The sequence below is a fragment of the Gambusia affinis genome, linkage group LG05, assembly GCF_019740435.1.
Source record: "Gambusia affinis linkage group LG05, SWU_Gaff_1.0, whole genome shotgun sequence".
Lineage (NCBI taxonomy): Eukaryota > Metazoa > Chordata > Actinopteri > Cyprinodontiformes > Poeciliidae > Gambusia > Gambusia affinis.
The window spans coordinates 21364939-21384882 of NC_057872.1; the positions used below are offsets into that span (position 1 = coordinate 21364939).

At 37.0% G+C, this 19944-nt stretch overlaps 1 protein-coding gene across 2 annotated transcripts; it reads right to left on the reverse strand.

Moving 5' to 3' along the window:
• Positions 1-1320: 1320 nt before the first annotated feature.
• On the reverse strand, positions 1321-18750 carry lingo4b (leucine rich repeat and Ig domain containing 4b). 2 transcript variants are annotated; one of them, XM_044117397.1, is made up of 3 exons: positions 5610-5753; positions 4450-4560; positions 1321-4365 (listed from the first exon to the last, which is right to left on the reverse strand). In XM_044117397.1, the coding sequence occupies exon 3, from the start codon at positions 4351-4353 to the stop codon at positions 2539-2541; it is 1815 nt and encodes a 604-aa protein (XP_043973332.1). In that variant the 5' UTR covers positions 4354-4365; positions 4450-4560; positions 5610-5753; the 3' UTR covers positions 1321-2538. The 2 variants fall into 2 exon arrangements, with proteins under 2 accessions (XP_043973332.1, XP_043973333.1); XM_044117398.1 differs by lacking the exon at positions 5610-5753 and adding an exon at positions 18447-18750 and having other exon boundaries at positions 1324-4365.
• Between the last annotated feature and the right edge of the window lie 1194 nt (positions 18751-19944).

Below are 19944 nucleotides of genomic sequence, written 5' to 3' on the forward strand. Positions count from 1 at the left end.
TAACTACAACACCATAACAAACGCAAATCAAACCTAACATCAAAATATTTAAGGACTTAGGCTATAACTAGAAAGAGGAAAGTTCTTTTAACATCAGGTCCCCTGCTTCCAGCAGCCTGATGGTTTGTTCCACTTCCTGGTTCATCTCTCCATCAGTCCTCTTTCCCAGCCAGCCCTTCAACTCAGCAAACAAATAATTAATAATTACCAAACAAAGGCGTTTACTAAATGTGTGCACCCATAATAGTAAACAACCTAAAACAATAAACACACAAACAAATGAAATTATAAATGTATGGCATGAAACATTTAAATAAATACTAACACTGTGTTAATTGTGGAGGAACCTCCACAATATATATTTTATTGTTTATGCAATTTTGAATTTGAAGAAAGACAACAATTATCACTCGTTCTTCTGACATTTAGCAAATAAAAATAATTTGTAAAAGAATCTTCTATAAGAATCTTCATTCAAACCAACAGCAGATGCGTAGAGACCATAATATTCCTGGGGGATGTTCATGTCTGTTTAAGTTTTGGGGTGTGGTTTATAAACTGTTTCTTTAGCTTTCTGACCAATGGGAGCCAATAGTTGTATTAAAATAGACAATATTATGGGCCCAGCTCGGCCAAAGGATAGCACCCACCAGACAGACCTATATAACAGATTGAGACAGGGAGAGGTAATCCTAAAGGGTTTAAATCTCCGCTCATACACGTGATTATTTTTTTTTCTCCCTTTTTCTGGGTTATTCTGGGCGACTGCATGAGATAAACGAAAGTATTTGCTGCTCAGGGGTTTTGCTAAGAGTATGGAAAGTCTCTTAAACCTGCAAACATGGGCAGCTCCTACGTTAATGTTTATTTTCCACTACTTTCTCCCATATTTTGATTTTATTTCAGAGTCAGCATTTAAGCACTTGGAGCAAAAGAGGCAGAAAATGTTGGTAAATGTCCAAAGAGATTAATGGTATTTCAGTTGGAACACACGTGGAGCCAGGAGAGAACGAGCAGCAAATACAGTATTACTTTGTACACATAATCCTTCATCTTTTTAGAAAAAAATTTAACTACATATTTGTAGGGTGGTTTTGTGGTTTAATATTGCAAAAGGACAACATAACCAGTTTGCTTTTTTAAACTAAAACTTATATTTGTCAGAATGGAATCATATGGTGAGGATAAAGCTTCTCCTTTATGCAAGAAAATGTGCCATTTTGGCAAATTCTCAACAATTCCAACTCTGATTAAACTTCTTTTAGGTTCAAAACCCTCAGGAAAATTTCTTTATAAACAGTAAAAGGACACAGACAATGAAGATCGAAACCAGCATTTAATAACAGGCTGAAAAAGAGTAATTTACAGTAACTGAACATTTTTAGTATGTGTGCCACATTAAAATCTTTTTTCTGGGTGTGGTTAAGCACTGTTTTTATATATAACATTGTGCATCAACTAAATTAAGCACACATGCACCAAGAGTGGCATATTTGAATGACACTAATCCCCAAAACTAGATAAAATGACGCAATAAACAGAGGACACATGTTGCCCCTGACCTAAATAACAACAAGACAATATTGTTCAGGTGAGCATTCTCTCTGTCGATGGTGAAAATGTTGCTGAGGCACATATTTTTCTGTTTTGTGTAGTTACATTATATTTAGATATATAAAAAAACATGTCATCAATATAAAAAAGAGAAATGTAAGCATGCTGTGATAGAATAAACAGTCCCCTAATATTGTAATACGGTGAATTTATGTAACAAAAGGAAAGGCAGATTTTAAAAAAAGAGTCAAATCTGAAACAGGAAGGATACATTCCCTACATACATTGTGGCTTGCTATCAGTGGTTTGACACTCCTATATCATGATTTAACATAAGTGTTATAAAGAAAAAATATATAGCTGGATACTATATATATATATATGTTATTTTTCTGCAACCTTATAAGTGACACAAACCCCTAAAGTCACAAAAAGTTTGGTTTAAAGGAAGAAATTCCTTTGCTGATCTATACGCCATAGTTGGATATAAAAGCTTTACATATATATATTTTTTTGTTTGAGAATTAAAGCCAGTGTAAAATTGATAAGTCAGTTCTGGCATATGAAGATAAGATTGAGTACATTGATAAAAGATGAATGATTAAACAGCATCAGGTCTGGTTTATATTTTTAAAGCAGTAGATGTTTCAAATTTATCACAGCTTAATAAAAGAGGAGTTAAACCTATGATAATGGTTAATTATTATTATAAAAAAAAAAAAAAAGGAAAACTGTGTAAGCACATGCTGATTAAAAGTATGATGTGTTTAAACAAATGCAAAGCAAATGCATTTTATTTCCTCAAATGACACAGAAAAGAAGCCACTGATATAATTTTCAGCTCTAAAACTCACAGAGGGACTAGCATGATCAAAGATATACCTTAACTGCTTTCTCCAGGACCATTTCAACTCTGGTTGCAGTCTTTGAGCAACAAAATGTCAGTACTTCATTCAGAGACTGGTCTCATCACCTTATATCTCTTCAAATGAGTTTCATAGTAAACCTGCCCCCTTCACCTCCATCCCCTCCTCCTCCACCAACAGAAGAACGAGGAACAAAGTCAATAGTTGCTGTGTGCTTGATCTGACCTTTGCTCTGACTCCAGAAAAACATGAAGACAAAACAGATGGCCACAGAACTGAGGAATGACAGAAATCCCATGGTAGTGGCAATTATCAGGGTCTTTGCGTCAAAGGGATATGGCTTGGCCATTTGAGCTGAGGAGTTGGCAGCTTGGGCAGTTGAAGGCTCAACCCAACCTTCTTCTGTGAACAAAGGGATGGATCTGTTATGTGGAAGCCCCTTCACATATAGACCCACAGTCAGGCTGTCATTGCCAGCTGCATTGCCTGCCAGGCACTGGTATGTACCACTGTCCTGAATCTGAGCAAATCGCACCTCCAGAGTACCATTCTGTAAAACTCTGATTCTTCCTGAAGGAGAGAACACAGTCTTCTGGGGGGAAATCCAGGTGATAACTGGTAATGGATCCCCATCAATCTTGCAGGAAAACAGAACGGTGGTACCCTCTTCCACTCTGGCCTCCTGCGGTCTGCGGTCCAAGACACGAGCAGGGCGACAGGTGAAAAGCTTTGGGAGTTCTTTTTCTGAGAACTCTCTGAATTCTCGATGTTTCACCGTATTGGGAGAAGAGCAAGTGGGCTGATGTCCATCAAAGTTCAAGCGCAGCCTGCGACGAACCACCCACAGAAGCCGACAATCGCATGCAAGGGGATTCCCGTCCAACCGTAACACCTGAAGGTTCCCCACAGAATGGAAAGCACTCTCCTCCAAAGTAGTGAGCTGATTTGATGTCACATTAAGCATGCGAAAGAAGGACAGTCCCCTGAAGGCTCCTGGCTCTATTTGTAGCAGACTTGACCCGGCAAGATGCAACTCCTGGAGTCTCAGGAGATCCCCCAGCAGGTTACCTTGGATGACAGTGATAGGGTTGTAGGACAAGTCTAGAAAGCGTAGGTACACTAGATGACGAAGGGCTGCATAAGGAATTGAGCTTAGGTTGCAGCTACTGATGACAAGTGAGGTCAAATTAAGACCAATTAGACTGTTGGCGGCAATTGAGTCTAATGCTGGCCAGTTCGAGATCACGAGACTTCGCAAACGGTGTAGTCGTCGGAAAGCATTGTTGGGTAGTGCAGAAATAGTTAGGCGTATCATACGAAGTTGGGTCAGGCTCTGGAGTTGAGACAAGGCTTCGGAGGGAATGGAGGTCAGGTTGCTGCGGTCTAAGTTAAGCTCTTGCAGATTCTGCAGACCAAAGAAAGCTCTTTGTGAGATGAAGACAAGGTCATTCTCTCCAGTTTCCAGCGTTTGCAGGTTGACCATTTCTTTGAATGTATAGTCCAGAAAAACGAGAATCTCATTCTGGCTCAAATCCACATAGCGCAGACTAGACAAGCCAGAAAACACTCCCACTGGGAGGATCTTGAGACGGTTGTTTTTAATTCGAAGTGTCCTAAGATTCCTAAGGCCCAAAAAAGCCTCTACTTCAATCATGGAGATTACATTATCACTGAGGTCCAACTCCTGAAGTTGCAGGAGGCCAGAGAACTGACGACGTCCCACAGTTTTAATCCTATTGCGGGATAAATCCAAACGTCTGGCGTCGTTGGATACACCCTCTGGCACTGAAGTCAAATATTTCCCAGAGCAGACAGCTTCTCTTGCCTCAGGTCGGCACGTACACCGTGAAGGGCAGCCTCCTGCAGATACACCCAGACCAAACTGTAGCAGGAGGCTCCATACCCACCATCGGACAACTGACTCCACAAACATCTTACACCCTTCCTGAAGAGAGACAAACACAATGTCACTGGATGATCAGAGGATTCTTTAAATAAAAAAAAATATGAGCAAAGAGTAGATACAAACCGTTTCAGACTTGGAGTGTAGATTTTCATAACCAGTTATGCAGGAACCATGGCTGATTTAGGTGCTCAGTCGGAAAGTTTTGTGGTTCAAAAGCATTTCTTCTAATATGTCCTAGATTAAAGAAAGAAGAAAAACAAGCATAAGTAAAGTGCAAAAATGATTAGACACTCAGAAACAAAATTTATATATTTTTTTGTACACACAGGTTTAATTTTTCAGTGAAAAGGCTGCAAACCTTCTTAGAATAAACAGAAAAAGTATAAATCCTGTCCATCTCATTAGGTCTCTGAATTAAAACTGTGACAAATAAGATGAGTTAAGAGCATGAAACAAAGGCAGCCTTCTAAGCATTCTGTTTTCCCTTAAGTGCTAAATGAGTCATTTTGCAGCACTCCGCTCATGAAAGGTTGAGGTACAACTACAAGTGGAGCTTAAATTAAGGGTAGCCAAACGTTTCACAAATCAGTCGGCAGTGATTCTAAACTTCTGATCCCAAGAAAAAAGCAACTAATTACAGAGATGGACATTCTTCATTGTAGCTATATAAAATAAATGACTTCTGTCTTTTGATATGACAAAAATTAAAATATGTGCTCATGATAAAGCTTATTTTAGTGATTTTTATGATTTTTTTTTTCTTGGCTGAAAAAAATTTTCATAATAATGTCAATTGCAAGTACACGAAGCCAACTGAGGGATGATGCACAAAATACAGAAAAAAAATGCAGACCAAAATTTTGATACAGTCCAAAGTATTTACAGAATTTTATGCAACAAGCAACATAAAACAAAACCAATAACAATGAATTGTGAAAAATGCTCAAACAGTAAAGAATCACATTCATATGGAAATTTTCTTGTATTGTTTCTTGACGTGTTTGACCTTGTCAGCAGCATGAAAATGTCATGAGAAGAAGTATTTAAAATGTGAACTTCCCTTAAAACAACCACTGGAATGACTGGCTGAAATACAACAAAGCTTCAGGAATTGAATTTTATCAGTAAAACTAAACAAAATTTCACAATTTAAACCTTAAACATTAGCAACACTTATTCACCAATATGTCCAGTTACAAAGAATGGACATATGTCTTCCAAAACCACACTCCAAAGTCCAAAAATTATAAAATAAAACATTCTAGAAACAGTTTAAATCTAACCTGGAGCAGCCGAAGCTTCTTAAACTTCAACATCAGACATCAGACCATTCCCAGAGTGTTGCCCCAGCTTCGTTGCAGCCTTTCCTTTTAGTGACAGCTACCAACACTCCCAGAGCTGTGCGGGCTTTGTCTCATCGCTGTTCTCCAAGCAAACACTTCTTATAGCAACTGGGAGGGAGTGCTGACTCACGAGCCAAGACTTGCACTTTTAACTCACTGCACTTGAGGTTGAGTTATACATCAAAGTGCTGGCAAACCCAAGGGACTTTTATACAACCCTGCCCTAAGATGGTGACAAGTAGCCATTTAAAGCTAGTCCACATTGACAACAGCTTGACTTATTAGTCAATTCAGACTCAACAATGAAAAGGTTTTGTTATTTTTATCAGGTATGACCTTCTCTAATAGAGAGTGTTGTGCATGCCCTGATTAAAAAAAAAGAATGAAAAAAACATCTCCTTAAAAATCAATACTCTATGGATAACTACAATACTTAATAGATTGTCAATAACAAAGAGCAGCTCTTTAAAACCAGTGGGTTTAAATGAGCTTAAAATGCCTTTCCTAACTAAGTTGTCAGAGACTGAGCCTGACAGGTGTGTGAAATCTCAGACTGGGCCAGTTGCTGAGCCCTTTCAGCTCATGTTGGATCAGGACCACTCCTCTCAGTATTTTTTACACACATCATAAAGCTGCAGTCCATACAAAGGTCACCACTTTGAGCCACAGCAGGGACCGACCCCTTCCATCAAATCAAAAGGGGAACAGGATAGGAGAGTGAAATGCATTCGGAATTTTGTCATTTATTTCTCACCCTGCAAAGGGCAAAGTCAAGAGTTTCACATTACGGTGTTAATTATTTTAACTATTTCTTATTACACAGAGTCCTTTGCTGTTTCCACTGCTGATGGAGATTGAAAACAGGGAGGTTGAAAAACAAGCTCTTACTGATGTCTAATAATGTGACATGAAAACATTTTTGGAATTTAGAAACTTACAAATTTTCTGAAAAATTTAGAGAAATATTTTTATTGCAGCTACTTAATCAAACAGTAAAAGAAATCTGAATAGTTTCAAATAGTTTTTTGTTTTTTTTTTACAGAAAAATTCCGCAATTAGTGGCACCCTGAGCAATCCTTATAAATTAAATAAAATTTGATTGCATGAAACCCTTTATGTTTAAATTGGATTTAAACACAAAATCACTCTTTTATAAATCCATTTTCAAAATGGGAAAGATGGGAGCTCATGTCACTTATGTGTGGACGGTCCTGACCACTTGGGTGACTGAAGTTTATCTTGCCCACACACACAGTATGCAGTCTAGTAAAAGACTGTCAGAAAACCGTAGCAAAGACTGATATCTTGGCATCCCTAATTCTTCATAAGTACCATGACATCTACACCGGTATTAAATGAGGGTTAAGAACCACAACCATCTAGAAATAGCTAAAATCTATGAATCCCCTCTAAAAAAAACCTATTTCAACAGCTAAAATAACAGCTATGCATTAATGTTGACAGTGGGAACCATCTTAGTACTACTGTAGTACAACCATAGAAGCTTTCTTATTGCCATTCTTAGACACACAGCCAATCAGTGTCAAGGAAAATGATTGCTGTATTGGCTGTTTTTTAAATGCTAGCCAATACCATGTTAGAATTGTACACAGTTTCCCAAGTTGCATATTCTTTCAAATAAGCTAGACATGCTGTACAAACTCTGTATTTTTAGCCATATATGTCAACCAACACCTATGTTGCCTATATAAGGACAAATATGAGACTAAGAATGCTTAGATATACCAGAATATTTTAAATAAAAAACTTATCTCTGGTAGAAAGGTAAAAAAATTGTCATCACTCTGTATTTCAAAAGGACATTTATCCACAACATGGGGCCACAACATGGGCTCATCTGAGTGCCCAGAACTAACCCCAACATAACAGCTGTGGGATCACCTGAAGAGAAGCAAAGACAGATTTGACAATACTTAGAGAATGTGTTGAGGCAAACAGCCAGACTGTCAAAGATTGCTTTATGTATTTGCTGCATCTTCATAATATGTCATAGGACAAGAAATATCCTAGACATGCTCTACAAAGTGCCTTAGGTTGGTGCCAGATATAGTGGCAGACAGGGCACCCCGTATATATGAGATTATTGGATGGGATTATTCATTTGAAGTTTGATTTCTGACCTGAAGACTTTGGCTACAGGTCTTCCTATCTTCTCTCAACCCATGTCCTATCTCAATATTTGGAATATATGTCAGTACTGCCCCAAAGTTTTAAAATACAAATGTTTTTTTACGTCCCTTTTTAAATCTCCGGTCCATTAGAGTGCTATAGTAGATACAAATTACCTTTAATTCCATGTTTGGCAGGACTTTTACACAATAACATTGGATGCCCTTAGAATAAAAGAGCAAATTTTCATTCCTGAAAAAAACCCAAACAAACAAACAAAAAAACTGCTAATCACTTGATAATAAAAACTTTGTTTTACTGCAGGAGAGAATATCATGAGACCACTAAAAACTATTTTAGTTTAACTTTTTTTGTTGCTTATTTATGGGACATTCTCCAACTGACTTTTCCAATTTGTTCTCTCTGCTCTTTCATCAGACAAAACTCATTAAGCCTCTCAGCTCGGGCCAGTTATCGCATTACATCAGTCTGTGGCCATTTGCCACCAAATGTTTAGCCTGTCTTTGGGGCCTGAACACAGACAGGGGTCTACAACATTTCTTTGTGCATCTTTTTACTTTATGATACTCTTCGTCTTTGTGTAATACAGAATAATGATGAAATTAATTAGTGTTTCTTTTTTAAGATGAGTCATTAAGAGTTCAACATTTAGCAAACTTGAAAAATGCATGTCAAAAAGCTAAAAAGAAATGAAACAGATGAAATACTTTTGCTGCTCATTTCTCAGAGCTCATATTTTCTGCTGTGGCACTGCCAGGAGGAAGCAAGGTGCTGCGATTTTCTGTTAAATCAGTCTGTTCTTATTGCTAGCATTATGGCCTCATTACTTTTGAGAATAAAAGACTCTCTCTGAGCATTGCTTCTTTAAGTTCTGCCTTATCTGTCACTCCCCGGTGCTCCTTGTTACTAAGTCGCTTGCAGCAAAATGTGAAAAACTGTGACAAATGTTCAATTACTGAGATGAATTCTTGAGGCAAAGGCTTCCTTTTGCAACAGGTCCATTAAATAGGAACATGACCTTAGTGGAGCCCCCACATTCAAACTGCTTTGTTTCCTTTGACTTGATATGCCCTGAGCATGACTCCCTGTGCCGAGCTGCTCTGTCCTGACTAAGAATGCACAATCTGAACCCGATGGGGCTTTCTGACACTTGTCAGAGACTATTTTTAGTTCATCACAGTGAGAAAGACAAGAGCCTGTCCCAAATCCCCAATTAAAACGGCTGGAACAAAACAACAGACAACTGGGTCTTTGCACTTAGTGTGGTTTCTGAGTGTCTGTTTGAATCCTGTTTGTCTAAAGTTTGGATGGGGAGTGTTTGAGCTTTTCATTTTTCCTTTAGGGGCTCTGGCAGCTGCTACAGTGTGACAGCCCTTGGGAACTTCTAAATTCAAACTGCAAATATTGAACTGTTTGCCAGCAGAACAGCTGTTGGGTGCAAAGCAGGCAAACAAAGGTCTCTGGGGTTCTCCCTTGGATTTGTCTGGGAGGGAAAAAAAAACGTATAAACAACATCCAGTCACGAGTCACAATTACTGTATGCCAAACAGACAAGATCTCTGAAATAAACCATGCAGAATTTGTTTTATTGAAGCAAAGTTAATGTGGCTTGATGTTCACACCACTTTTTAAACTGTTTCTATAATGGTTCAATCCAAGTGAGCTGCAAAATTGATCACTGAAGGAAAGTCTTGTTTCCCTAACTACACAACATGTTTCAAATGAAGCATGAATGAACAGTGACTCACCATATAAGCACTGCCACATTAAGGCATCCTTATTTACACATTGAATCAATCTCAAACTAACTGAAATATCTCAAACAATTATTGTCTTTATGTGTTCTTTTCAATGTATTTTTTTTATTTTTCCCTTTGACAATGACTCCTATACACAAATCCTTAAAGAAGGACTGCAGGACATCTATATCCACTTTTCATTTATTTATGAAAATGAGAATTTACCGTAGTTCTCCTGACATGAAGTTGAAATCTGTGGTACAAACTCCAAGTGTCTAAGTTTTAAGGGTCTTTATAGGCTCAGACATTTCTTTTCTTTTTCTTTTTTTTACTAGTTGTGTAATACTGGGGCAATGAACTACAAAGTCTTTTTACAAACTGTGTTGAAGAGGAGCTAAAATTGAATGTTGGCTTCAATACCGAGTACTGACTGACTGTTACATCACTCCAGAACACCAAATTCTGATGCAAATGTTCCCCATCCATATTCTATACCCGCTTAATCCAGCTCAAGGTTGCAGGGAGTTGGCGGTAAATTCCAGCAAGCGCAGAATGAGAGTGTGTGTACACCCAGGACAGGTCGGCTGTCCATCACTGGGCTAAAACTGGTATGTGTGAAACAAACAATGCTACCCTCTGCTCACTGTGTCACCTCTCTTTGTGTTTCTGCCAATTTCTGCCTTCATGTTCTTTCTCTATACGTGATATCGTGTCTTTTATTGCGTAATAGTTTCTCTCTCCCACTGAAGGAGCTAATGCTACTATTAACTAGAAGCGTCTTATTTTTCATCATAGATTGTTCTACTGGCTCAGATCTTATCTGTTTAGGTAAGACTCACTTCAGGAAGAAGACATTTAGGGAGTAGCTGCTGCCTTTACCTCTGGTCACACTGGTTCTTTACTCCTGAACCCAGATTTTTGTGTTCAACGTTTTTTTCATTGGTCTTTTCTGTCAGTTTATGATCACTGTGTATGTTTTGCAACACTCATTTTCCTTCAAGCATTTAAGATAAAGCAGACCAGCATGCTAAATCTCCTTTGAAATTGGTTCCCTCTTCAACTGAGCCAGTTTTAATTGCAGCAATTCTGGCTTTGAATCCTTTACAGGATTCTACTGTCACTGGCTTTAAGTTATGATCCAACATTTGACCAATGACATCACAGGTAAAAATTGGGCATCTGTTGTTGGCGTATAATCTCCTTTGTGGTGCTACAGTGCCATCTCTTTCGGTAACTCAGGTCGGAATTATGTAATATTTATGGACAATGTGAAGGTAAAGCCACTTTCAATTTCATTACTGTTTCAATCAGCTGTTTCAATCAGCTGTGACATGAGCAAAATTCATAAGTGTGTGTAATCATTAGATTATATAAAAATTACGTAAAGTGGATGCTAATTGTCTTACTTTTATGGATGCTGTTGCATTTTAGGGCAAATAATGATAAAGAAAGTGACACATTACGATGAGCTTCAGAATTTGCATTATAAATGTTTAGTTAAAGTGCTTCCATTCACAGCACTTTAACTCCCCACTGTCTGTTGGTTGGTTAGCCACTTTGCTGTTATTCCACATTCTGACATCACATAAAGTGCAGTGTCTGCAATATTAATAATAGTGCAAATAAATGAGGGAAGGGAATTAGTCTCAGCACAGCACCTATGTAATGTGATAAATTAGGCCATCTCAGCTGACAGAAATGATGCACCGGATCCATCATCGTACATCAGCGAGATGTCAGGAGGTCATGCGTTAAAGGCCAGCTGACTGATGGGAGACTGAGGACTACAAATCTGAACCGGGTCGTTTGTTATACACAGATTGTAATTCAGGGCAATGCACCTAGTGATCATAGTTGCACTCATCTCTTTATAAAACCTGCTTACAGCCAGGTAATATTCATTAAATCCATGACCTTCACCTTTTAACTAAAGAAGTTCTTCTGAGTAAAATAAAACAAGATCAAGGAGCAAGTAGCCAGAGATTTCCCTTTTTGTTCACATATGTGTGAGAACCAGAGCACAATGAAGCAGAAATGGCTGAGCAAAATGAAAAGACTGAAATCTGTTAAACAAATGTGAATTTGGAAGTTATAACCTGCAGAAAGAAAGAAATGCATTTAATTTCTTTGTTGCCATGTCTCTTTACAGAAATATACACATACGTGTATTTTCTAAATTATTTATTTTAATTCAGGCTTGCCATTCTTTTTTATAAAATTTTTTTCTTCGCCCCCTCCAAGGGTTCTTTTTGTGGGCTCTATGAAAGTAGGCTCACAGGAAAGGGGGAGTGAGAGAGGGGCAGACGTGATAAATGTCGCTGGGAGTTGAACCCGCGATCACCGCGCCGAGAACTCAAGGCCTCCAAACGTGGGTCGCGCTATCCTCTACGACACTGCAGCACGCCCAGGCTTGCCATTTTTAACAAATAAACAGTATTTTTGTTTCTATTATGGAAATTTCTCTTTGGAGTCTTTTTTATTTTTCAATTTTAATATGTTTGCCTAAGTTGAATGTGCATGCTTCAATTATACAATGATTGTTTTTCTATTCTATATATAGAGAAATAAAAATAGAGATTTTATGTAAAACATAAGATTAAGTAATTTATAATTTCGCAAATGTTATTTTTTTAACAGATATTTAAATATTTTTTAAAAATGCAGATTGGGAGGATGAAATACTTAGGTGCAATGATATTTTTCACACTATTTGCTGGCATTTGCAAAGCAGCCAATCCAGGAGCGCCATTATTTTCCTGAATACTGATTGGCTGAACCCCTTGGAGCAAAAATAAGGAAGACCATGGATGTCAACTTCTGCAGTGATGTAAAGACAGTTTCTACTGTGCGTGTCAAGGCATATTTGGTATTTGAACAATTAAAATAGGACATTATAAACTTTTTTACAGGGCTTAAGAATATCCCCTACCTACGCATACTCAAGGTACATATTTATTCATATACATAAATATAACAGCATTAAGTCATGGCATCATTTTCAAGGAAAATCAAACATATCCGTAATCTGTCTTCATTGTTCAGGTGGAGGTTTTCCTCTGTGTCTGCTGGCATGCTAATCTGACAGGACCTCTTTATAATCCCAACTGATTTCCATCTGAGTCAGAGCCAGGTATAACAGCACAGACGGGAAGGGAAAAATGGCCGGATGACTGACAGAAGTGCTTAACTGACACTCCAAGAAGATACATTGTATGCTGTACATTTTTAGATTCAGACTTTTTGTCTTGTGAAGCATTAACTTAAGTTACAGCAGTAAGCAAGAGGTTTGCTGGTGTTGAATGCTGCGTCTGTGACATAATGGAGCTTTATGAGATAAAATCTCAAAAGCATAAACTACAACAAACAAAACAGACATACAGGTTTACCCTTATTTGATGACATAAACATTAGCATTTGTGAGAACATAATTGAGGAATTTTGCTCCTACTCTGGCATTTACAGGCAGGGATGTGAGCGACAGAGAGGTCAAATATGTTACATGTTTAAAACTTTGCTTCAAAAATGATGTTTGCAGTCCATATATTGGTTCACTAATGTCTGCACATCTGAGTTGTGACATAAAAAAACAAAAACAAACTATGAAAAATAATGTCAAATCTTTTCCATAAACATGGTGAAACACAATTTCGAAGGTGAAAGCTCAATAGAAACACAAACAAATCTGTATGTACACCTCCTAGTCAATTTCTTTATATATATATATATATATATATATATATATATATATATATATATATATATATATATATATATATATATATATATATATATATATATATATATATATATATATATATATATATATATATATATATATATATATATATGCGTGTGTGTGTATGTGTGAGTGAGATCATTCCACTTCTGCCAACAGGAAAAGAAATTAACTAAAAGATTTATTCATTCTGAGAAATTGGCAACATGAAGAAGCAGGTGGAAGGGCACATTACACAATAACTGTGGGAAGAAATCATTCAAATTATTTAGTTGAGAAAAGTGCAGAAATGTTAAAAAATCAGCTTTTCAACAAATTGGGTTTTGCAACCTAATAGCCCTCAAAAGACATATCTTTGCCTGAATGGGAACAAAAGGCACACTGGGAGGAAGATAGGCCAATTTAATGGAGGGTTTTACTTTTAAAATTGTCAGTGTTTTGCTTTTCCTTTTGCCACCATGTCTCCAGGACAGGAAATGATGTTGATCAAAGCAGAGAGATACATTAGTTCAGATGAAGAAAGAAAGAAGATACAGGGATGGCACTTTAGCAGACATTCTCTGCCATCAAACGTGACACAAAAGTATCCGATGTTGAAAGGTGGCAGCATAAAAGTGCTTGACCAGATTTCCTCAGCTTTTCAAATATTACGTTTCTCTGCATCTTTGGTCTTCTTCCAATAAATTAAAAAAAAGGCCACACTTTTGTCCAGCTGATATGGAGTAACATTAATAAAACTGCAACAGTTTGAAGTCAAAGAAAGTGATGATTTTAGCAAAAAAGTCTGTCTCTGACACTTTTTTTACACCTCCAGGATTGAGTGCTGCTATAACCCAGACCTCATTAGCTTCAAAGAAAATGTCAAAAAACGAGACATAGGCACCCCCACTTCCTGACAGGTAATCCATACATATGAGAAAATCCAAAACGCAGGGGTAACAAAACCTGATTCTTTAAAGCAGGTTTTGGTATTTTTGGCAATGTGAACATGTGCCAAGTCCTGCTCATAAATGAAAACAGCATGTCCTTAAAGCTTATCAACAGAAGAAAGCATAACATGGTTTAAAGGTTTCCAGTAGAAGGCTGGAGAGACTTTTGATGCTACTTAAGTACAGTACATTTACAATCAGACAGCTGTAGACAATCTATGTTAGCTCTGGGTGGTTCTTGAAGCACTGACTCCATGTACGTTTGACAAACAATTAGATTACACGTAACAAATTATTATTATTATTTTAAGTTGGAGCTTCAATGTCTTTGTTTTAGTGTAACCTTTGTCTTCCAGACTTTTTCCTTCAATGGTATTTTCCAATAATTTTCTTGGTTAAAGTAATACGTGAACTACCAGTTTCTGTCACAGAGAGCTTTTGTAGATTACTATCCTTGTTGTTGTCAGTGACTGGAGTCATCCACGTATTTGTATCCTATTGAAACTCCTTATTTTAAAATGTATTTTATATATAATTCTTAAAAACTGAATTATGAATTTGCATGGGCTGTAAACCAAAATAGTTGAAATAAAAACCTTGCAATAGTTTGCAGTATGTAAAATACATCTTGCTAATATACAAATTTCACTTTATGAAATAAATAACTGAAATAAATAAAATTTTTAATAATTGTGTAATGAATTGAAATGAACCTGTTCATCAAAAATGCTTTTAAAACTGTATTTCTTTCTACTAAAATTTATAAAGTTAAAAAAGAAATTGCCCATGAAAGCTTTTCTGTTATGTACAAAACAAAACAGATTTATTTGTGTGGAGTAACCCAGTTTCCTTTCAAATGTGGAACAGCTTCATATTTCCCACATGAGTGAATAAAAAGGAAAGGAAGGGATGTCTCTTTTAAAAGTAATACATGATGAAAGAAACCCTCTAATCTATAGATGCTTTTTATCTATAGTCCAAAAACATCAGCCTGGGGCAAATATTCATTTCTTATTCCTACTCTAACTGTATTCCTCCAAAAGCAGAAAACATCCCGTCCTTCTCTTCATCTACGAGAGAACTTCAAATCACAATGTGGCCTAAATCTTTAACAGCAGGTTCAAAAGTGCTGTGCACTATTGATTCCTCCCTGAAAAGATGTGCGAATGCTCCAAAAGCAGTTAAGACTGGGATGAAAAGACAAACAACTGCACATGGCACAGACCTCATGTGCAAATTGAGAGATTTGTCCTTTGCAGCTTTTGAAAAAAAAGTAAAGGGCTGAAGATAATCTCCTGCCTGTTAAGACTGAAAAAACATGGAGGCTGGATGTGAGGATGCTTTGTTCTGAGCTCTGATACACCTTCCCTGACAGAACCATCTTGACCTGACCCTGGTATTAAAGCTCTGGAAAAAAGGTCAAAGGCACAGTCAGACAATGAGTTTATCAACATATGCACGTGGCTTTTTGTCGACAGATGTTTAAGGCTTAAAGCTGTTAACGCTAGTGGTTTGAATAAAGATTAATATTTGCTAAGAGTGTTTGAGGATAGTGAGTTCCACAACTAGAAAATAAAAAAAAAAGATGTCTTTGGATTTTATCCTGTCAAATAACAGTTTGACACAGTTTTGCCAACCAGAGTCTGACAGTATTGAGGACAGCACAGGATACAGTACTGTCAGTAAAGTGAGCAGCTGCTGAGTCTGTGCTTTTCTAAAAGTATGTTCCCTTATTTGTTTCTGCTTTGAATTTCTCCTGCTCTACCACATCCTAAAGGTGCTCTATTAAATTGAGATCTAGTGTGAAGGACACATCAAAGGCCTCAGTGTGTGGCAAAACAATTTTCTGCCAGCTTTTCTTTTTTTTTAACCCTGATCCCGACAAATGGTTACGCATAAAAATGCGTGTTGGTTGTTAACACCAACAACTAAAGCCACTTAAACTCTCTGTCTTCTCCATTCTGATCTGATGCTCACTTGGTATTTTAGCAAAATATCTTCAGCACATCTGGATGTTAAAATATTGAGTGATTCGCTAGACTTAGCAAGCAAAAACACCAATGATTGGATTATGGTCAATGAATCATTAACAACATATGATTGCCCAAGTGCTAAAATTAGGATTAACACTGCCAATCATAATCCGCGTTTTTCTATAGAAATGTTACAGTTTCTTTTATGATAAATTGCAAAACAAAAACAATATCATCAACATCATTATATCCTTATTCCAGACATAAAAAGGTCCATAGTAAAAGGATAAAAAGATAAAATACTGTTTGAACATGATTTCAGGATTTTTTTAAAGCTTGTTATATTCCTTGGATGTTTTGATTTTTGGATTTTGATCATTTTGTTGTGATTTATTCATGATTTTTAGGCCTTGCCATATTCACTTCATTTACCTGTGTTCATTATCATTACTAAGGTATTGCCATATAGGTTTATTCCTCCGTTTAGTTTCAGTTTATTCAGATGTTCTGTTCTTTGTGCAATTGAATTTACTTTTCTTGACTATTGGTAAGCCTTTTCCATTTTAGTTTGTGGGTACCCTACTTCGAGTTCTAGTTCAGTTCCATCTGTACTCATCAGTCTCCTCCCTCAGTTCCCTGCTTTCTTCCTGCCACAGCTGGACTATGTTTCCTCTGGTTCGTTTGTCACTTTCCATTCTCGCCTCAGTAATAAAGCTTTTGATTTGTCTTTGTTCATTGCTGGATTCTTCTGATTCGTTTCTATGACAGATTTTTCTTCTGTTCCTTATTCCATGCTCCATATTGTTAAGAAAAAAGATCCTATACCCTGCCAAGCTTGAACTAAAAGTGACCCATTTGAGTAAAAAATATAAAGTTCATTCAAAGTAAATTTAGCCTGCAAAGTCTGAAAATATTTAATTACATGAAATTCCTAAGACTATCAAAATGATGAAGGTCAATGAGCCCATGAACTGACCCATTAAAGGTAAATACACACAGAATCACCTAGAATCACCAAGGCAAGAAAGCTCAATAGCTTCCTCTCCCGAAGCTCAAGTCAGTTGCAGTCCAAATTTCCCTCTGAATATAATAGTTCAGGTAAATCATTCGCTAAGGAGTATGACATAATTCAAGTGCATAAAATGGCCTCTGATTAAATTGCCCATTTGGCTGAATCCCAGGCGTAAATCCTTGGTTTTCCCTTGATGGTGATCTGCTTCTCCTGAGCTTCAACTGATGTGATGTGTGTCCTGATTATGATGGGGAAGGGAGGACTAACAAGTTTCCTTCTGCTCTAAGTTCAGATCTGCAACTTTTTTTTTTTTTTTTTTATAAAAAGGGTAAACCTTGTTCATAACAAGCTGTACCAAGTCTGGTAATACAGCAGTTTTAAATGGACTTATAAAGGACTTTGATGTAAACACCCACAAGTAAACGCTGTCCCATGAGGAAATGAGGCTGCAGTTGTTGCTGTCTGTAATCCTGCTCAAAGGCAGTTAAAACACAGTCTGCTGCAGCCCTTTTTAGGTTTATGGAACAAATTATGGAGAGGATTACTGCTCAGAGGCGCTCCACAAAAAACAGCAACAGATCTGCACAAGCAGGCAACTCAGGATAAAATAATATTAAAGCCCTTTTACACATGTGTGAAGATAATTTCAAAAGAAGAAAATTGTGAGTAAAGATGCATTTGGCATCCTCCTGGAAATCCACTCAATCACTATAACATAAATCATAAACATAAAGTTGCTATGGGCGTTAATATAATAGTTTGCTGCTGCATTGACTGATCTGGGCTTTCTTAAAAATTTTGAAAGGTGATACATTTTTCTGAATACCAAAATGAATAGACACCATTACACTACCACAAAAACAGGCAAAAATGCAGTAAAAAAATATTTACTGTTAAACTTGGCTTTTCTTGATCTTATTTTTCCTTCAATCCTCTATACTACATATAAGCTTTACAGAAAAGTAGGCTTTGGATGTCAGGTGAGAATGTTTTAAATTGTTTTGTACGTAAGCAGTTAAAATAAAAGTGAATATTTCCATCAAATTTATTGTATTCAGTACAAAAGTTTTTTTTATGCTATCAGATTTCAATATGAGTCAAATTCATCTTTACATGTGTTATTATTGAAAAGGTACCGGAATGTAAGAAGATGTTTCTAAGTTAAGAGCAAACCGAAGTGATGGAAAATTGTGTTAAATTTCTGCAGAAAAGCAATTATTTCATGAATGAAACTCACCAGCGGATGTTTTCAGGGTAGGAATCATCGCAAATCCTTCATGGCTTTAACGCTCACATGCTCATCCGAGTTCAGGACAGTCTCCCTCTCCCTCCTCTTCCTCCTCTTCCTCCTTTTCTCCACGTTCAACAAGACTTTCCCAACATCTGTCGCACCACAGTTCACTCCGCCCTCCTTATTTCATTAAATCCTTTTCCGACTGTAGAATACCTTGGGGAATTCTCGGATAATTATGGCACTAAAATAATTTAGGTCGGCTCTGTGTGCCTTGTTGTGTGATGAGGTGGAGAAGCGGCTTCACTCTGACGCGCTGCTGCTGCTGGTGCCGCTCCGCATCTCTCCACTCAGCTGCCAGTCTGGTACAATAACAAAAGTCCTGCAGATTTAAAGGATGGATAAGCGCCGCATGTCTGGCTGTAATGCTTTAAATCCCGAGGAATACCTTCAAAAATAACACCAAAAATCCAACCTTGTATAGTTAAATACAAAAGAGTTGGGTTCTAGATTTGACCCAGAATTAAGGTATCAACGCAAAAAAGGGCTGACGTTAACTGACTAAACTTTAAATCAATAGTTGAATTTAGGAGGATAGAACAGTGGGCTAGAACAAGTTTTAGAGCCCTCTATAAACACAATTTTTGTTTTCATATGCAAATTGCAAATCAATTCAGATCAATACTTGATTTAAATAGTGCCCAGTCACAAGAAATTCACTCTCAAGTAATATAGAAACAACCCATAGATGTGACATTATTCTCCTGTGTGTAACCCTCAAAGGATTGTGTTTTTAACCAAAGAACTCAGACTGAAAAGTGTGTTTCTTTCTAGCAGACAAAGAGTGTTGAATCATTATTTTTATAACAAATTGAGCCTTTAATTACACAGCATGTTATAGTTTTGGTTCAGCCTCACCTTGTGAGAAAGTGGTGAGGGGTTGGAAAAGAACTGCCAGAAGATTACTCTAAGATCACAGCACACTGATATTTGGGATCAGCAACAGTTCTTTAGTTTTTAAAACTAAAAAGAATGAATTACATTTGTTTCTGCAATATGTTGTTACAAATTATACTTGTACAGTCTGGCAGCCTTCTTTGTTTTACTACAATTCAACAAATTGAATTGCCTATGGCAAGTAATAATAAACTGCATCACAATACATTTGCATCCAAAGTGTGCTTGAAGTAGACACAATGCAGGCAAGAAACCAGGAGCAACATAGTGAGTTTGAAGAATTTAATGGTAATTAAACTGACAGGCAGATGCAAGAACAAAATGTAAGAAAACAGAAGAGGACAATGAAAGCAAGGAGGTTATACCACACACCAGGTGAACATAATCTGGGAATGCTAATCGTTTTATAGGGATTGGTTTGAGAAGGGATGGTGTCAACACAGAGACACAAAGGGTACTGAAGTTAAACACAAAAAGAACTTAAAAATTAATGGATAAAAAGCCAACACTAATATGAGCTAAATACAATTCTTTTGAACTTGTATAT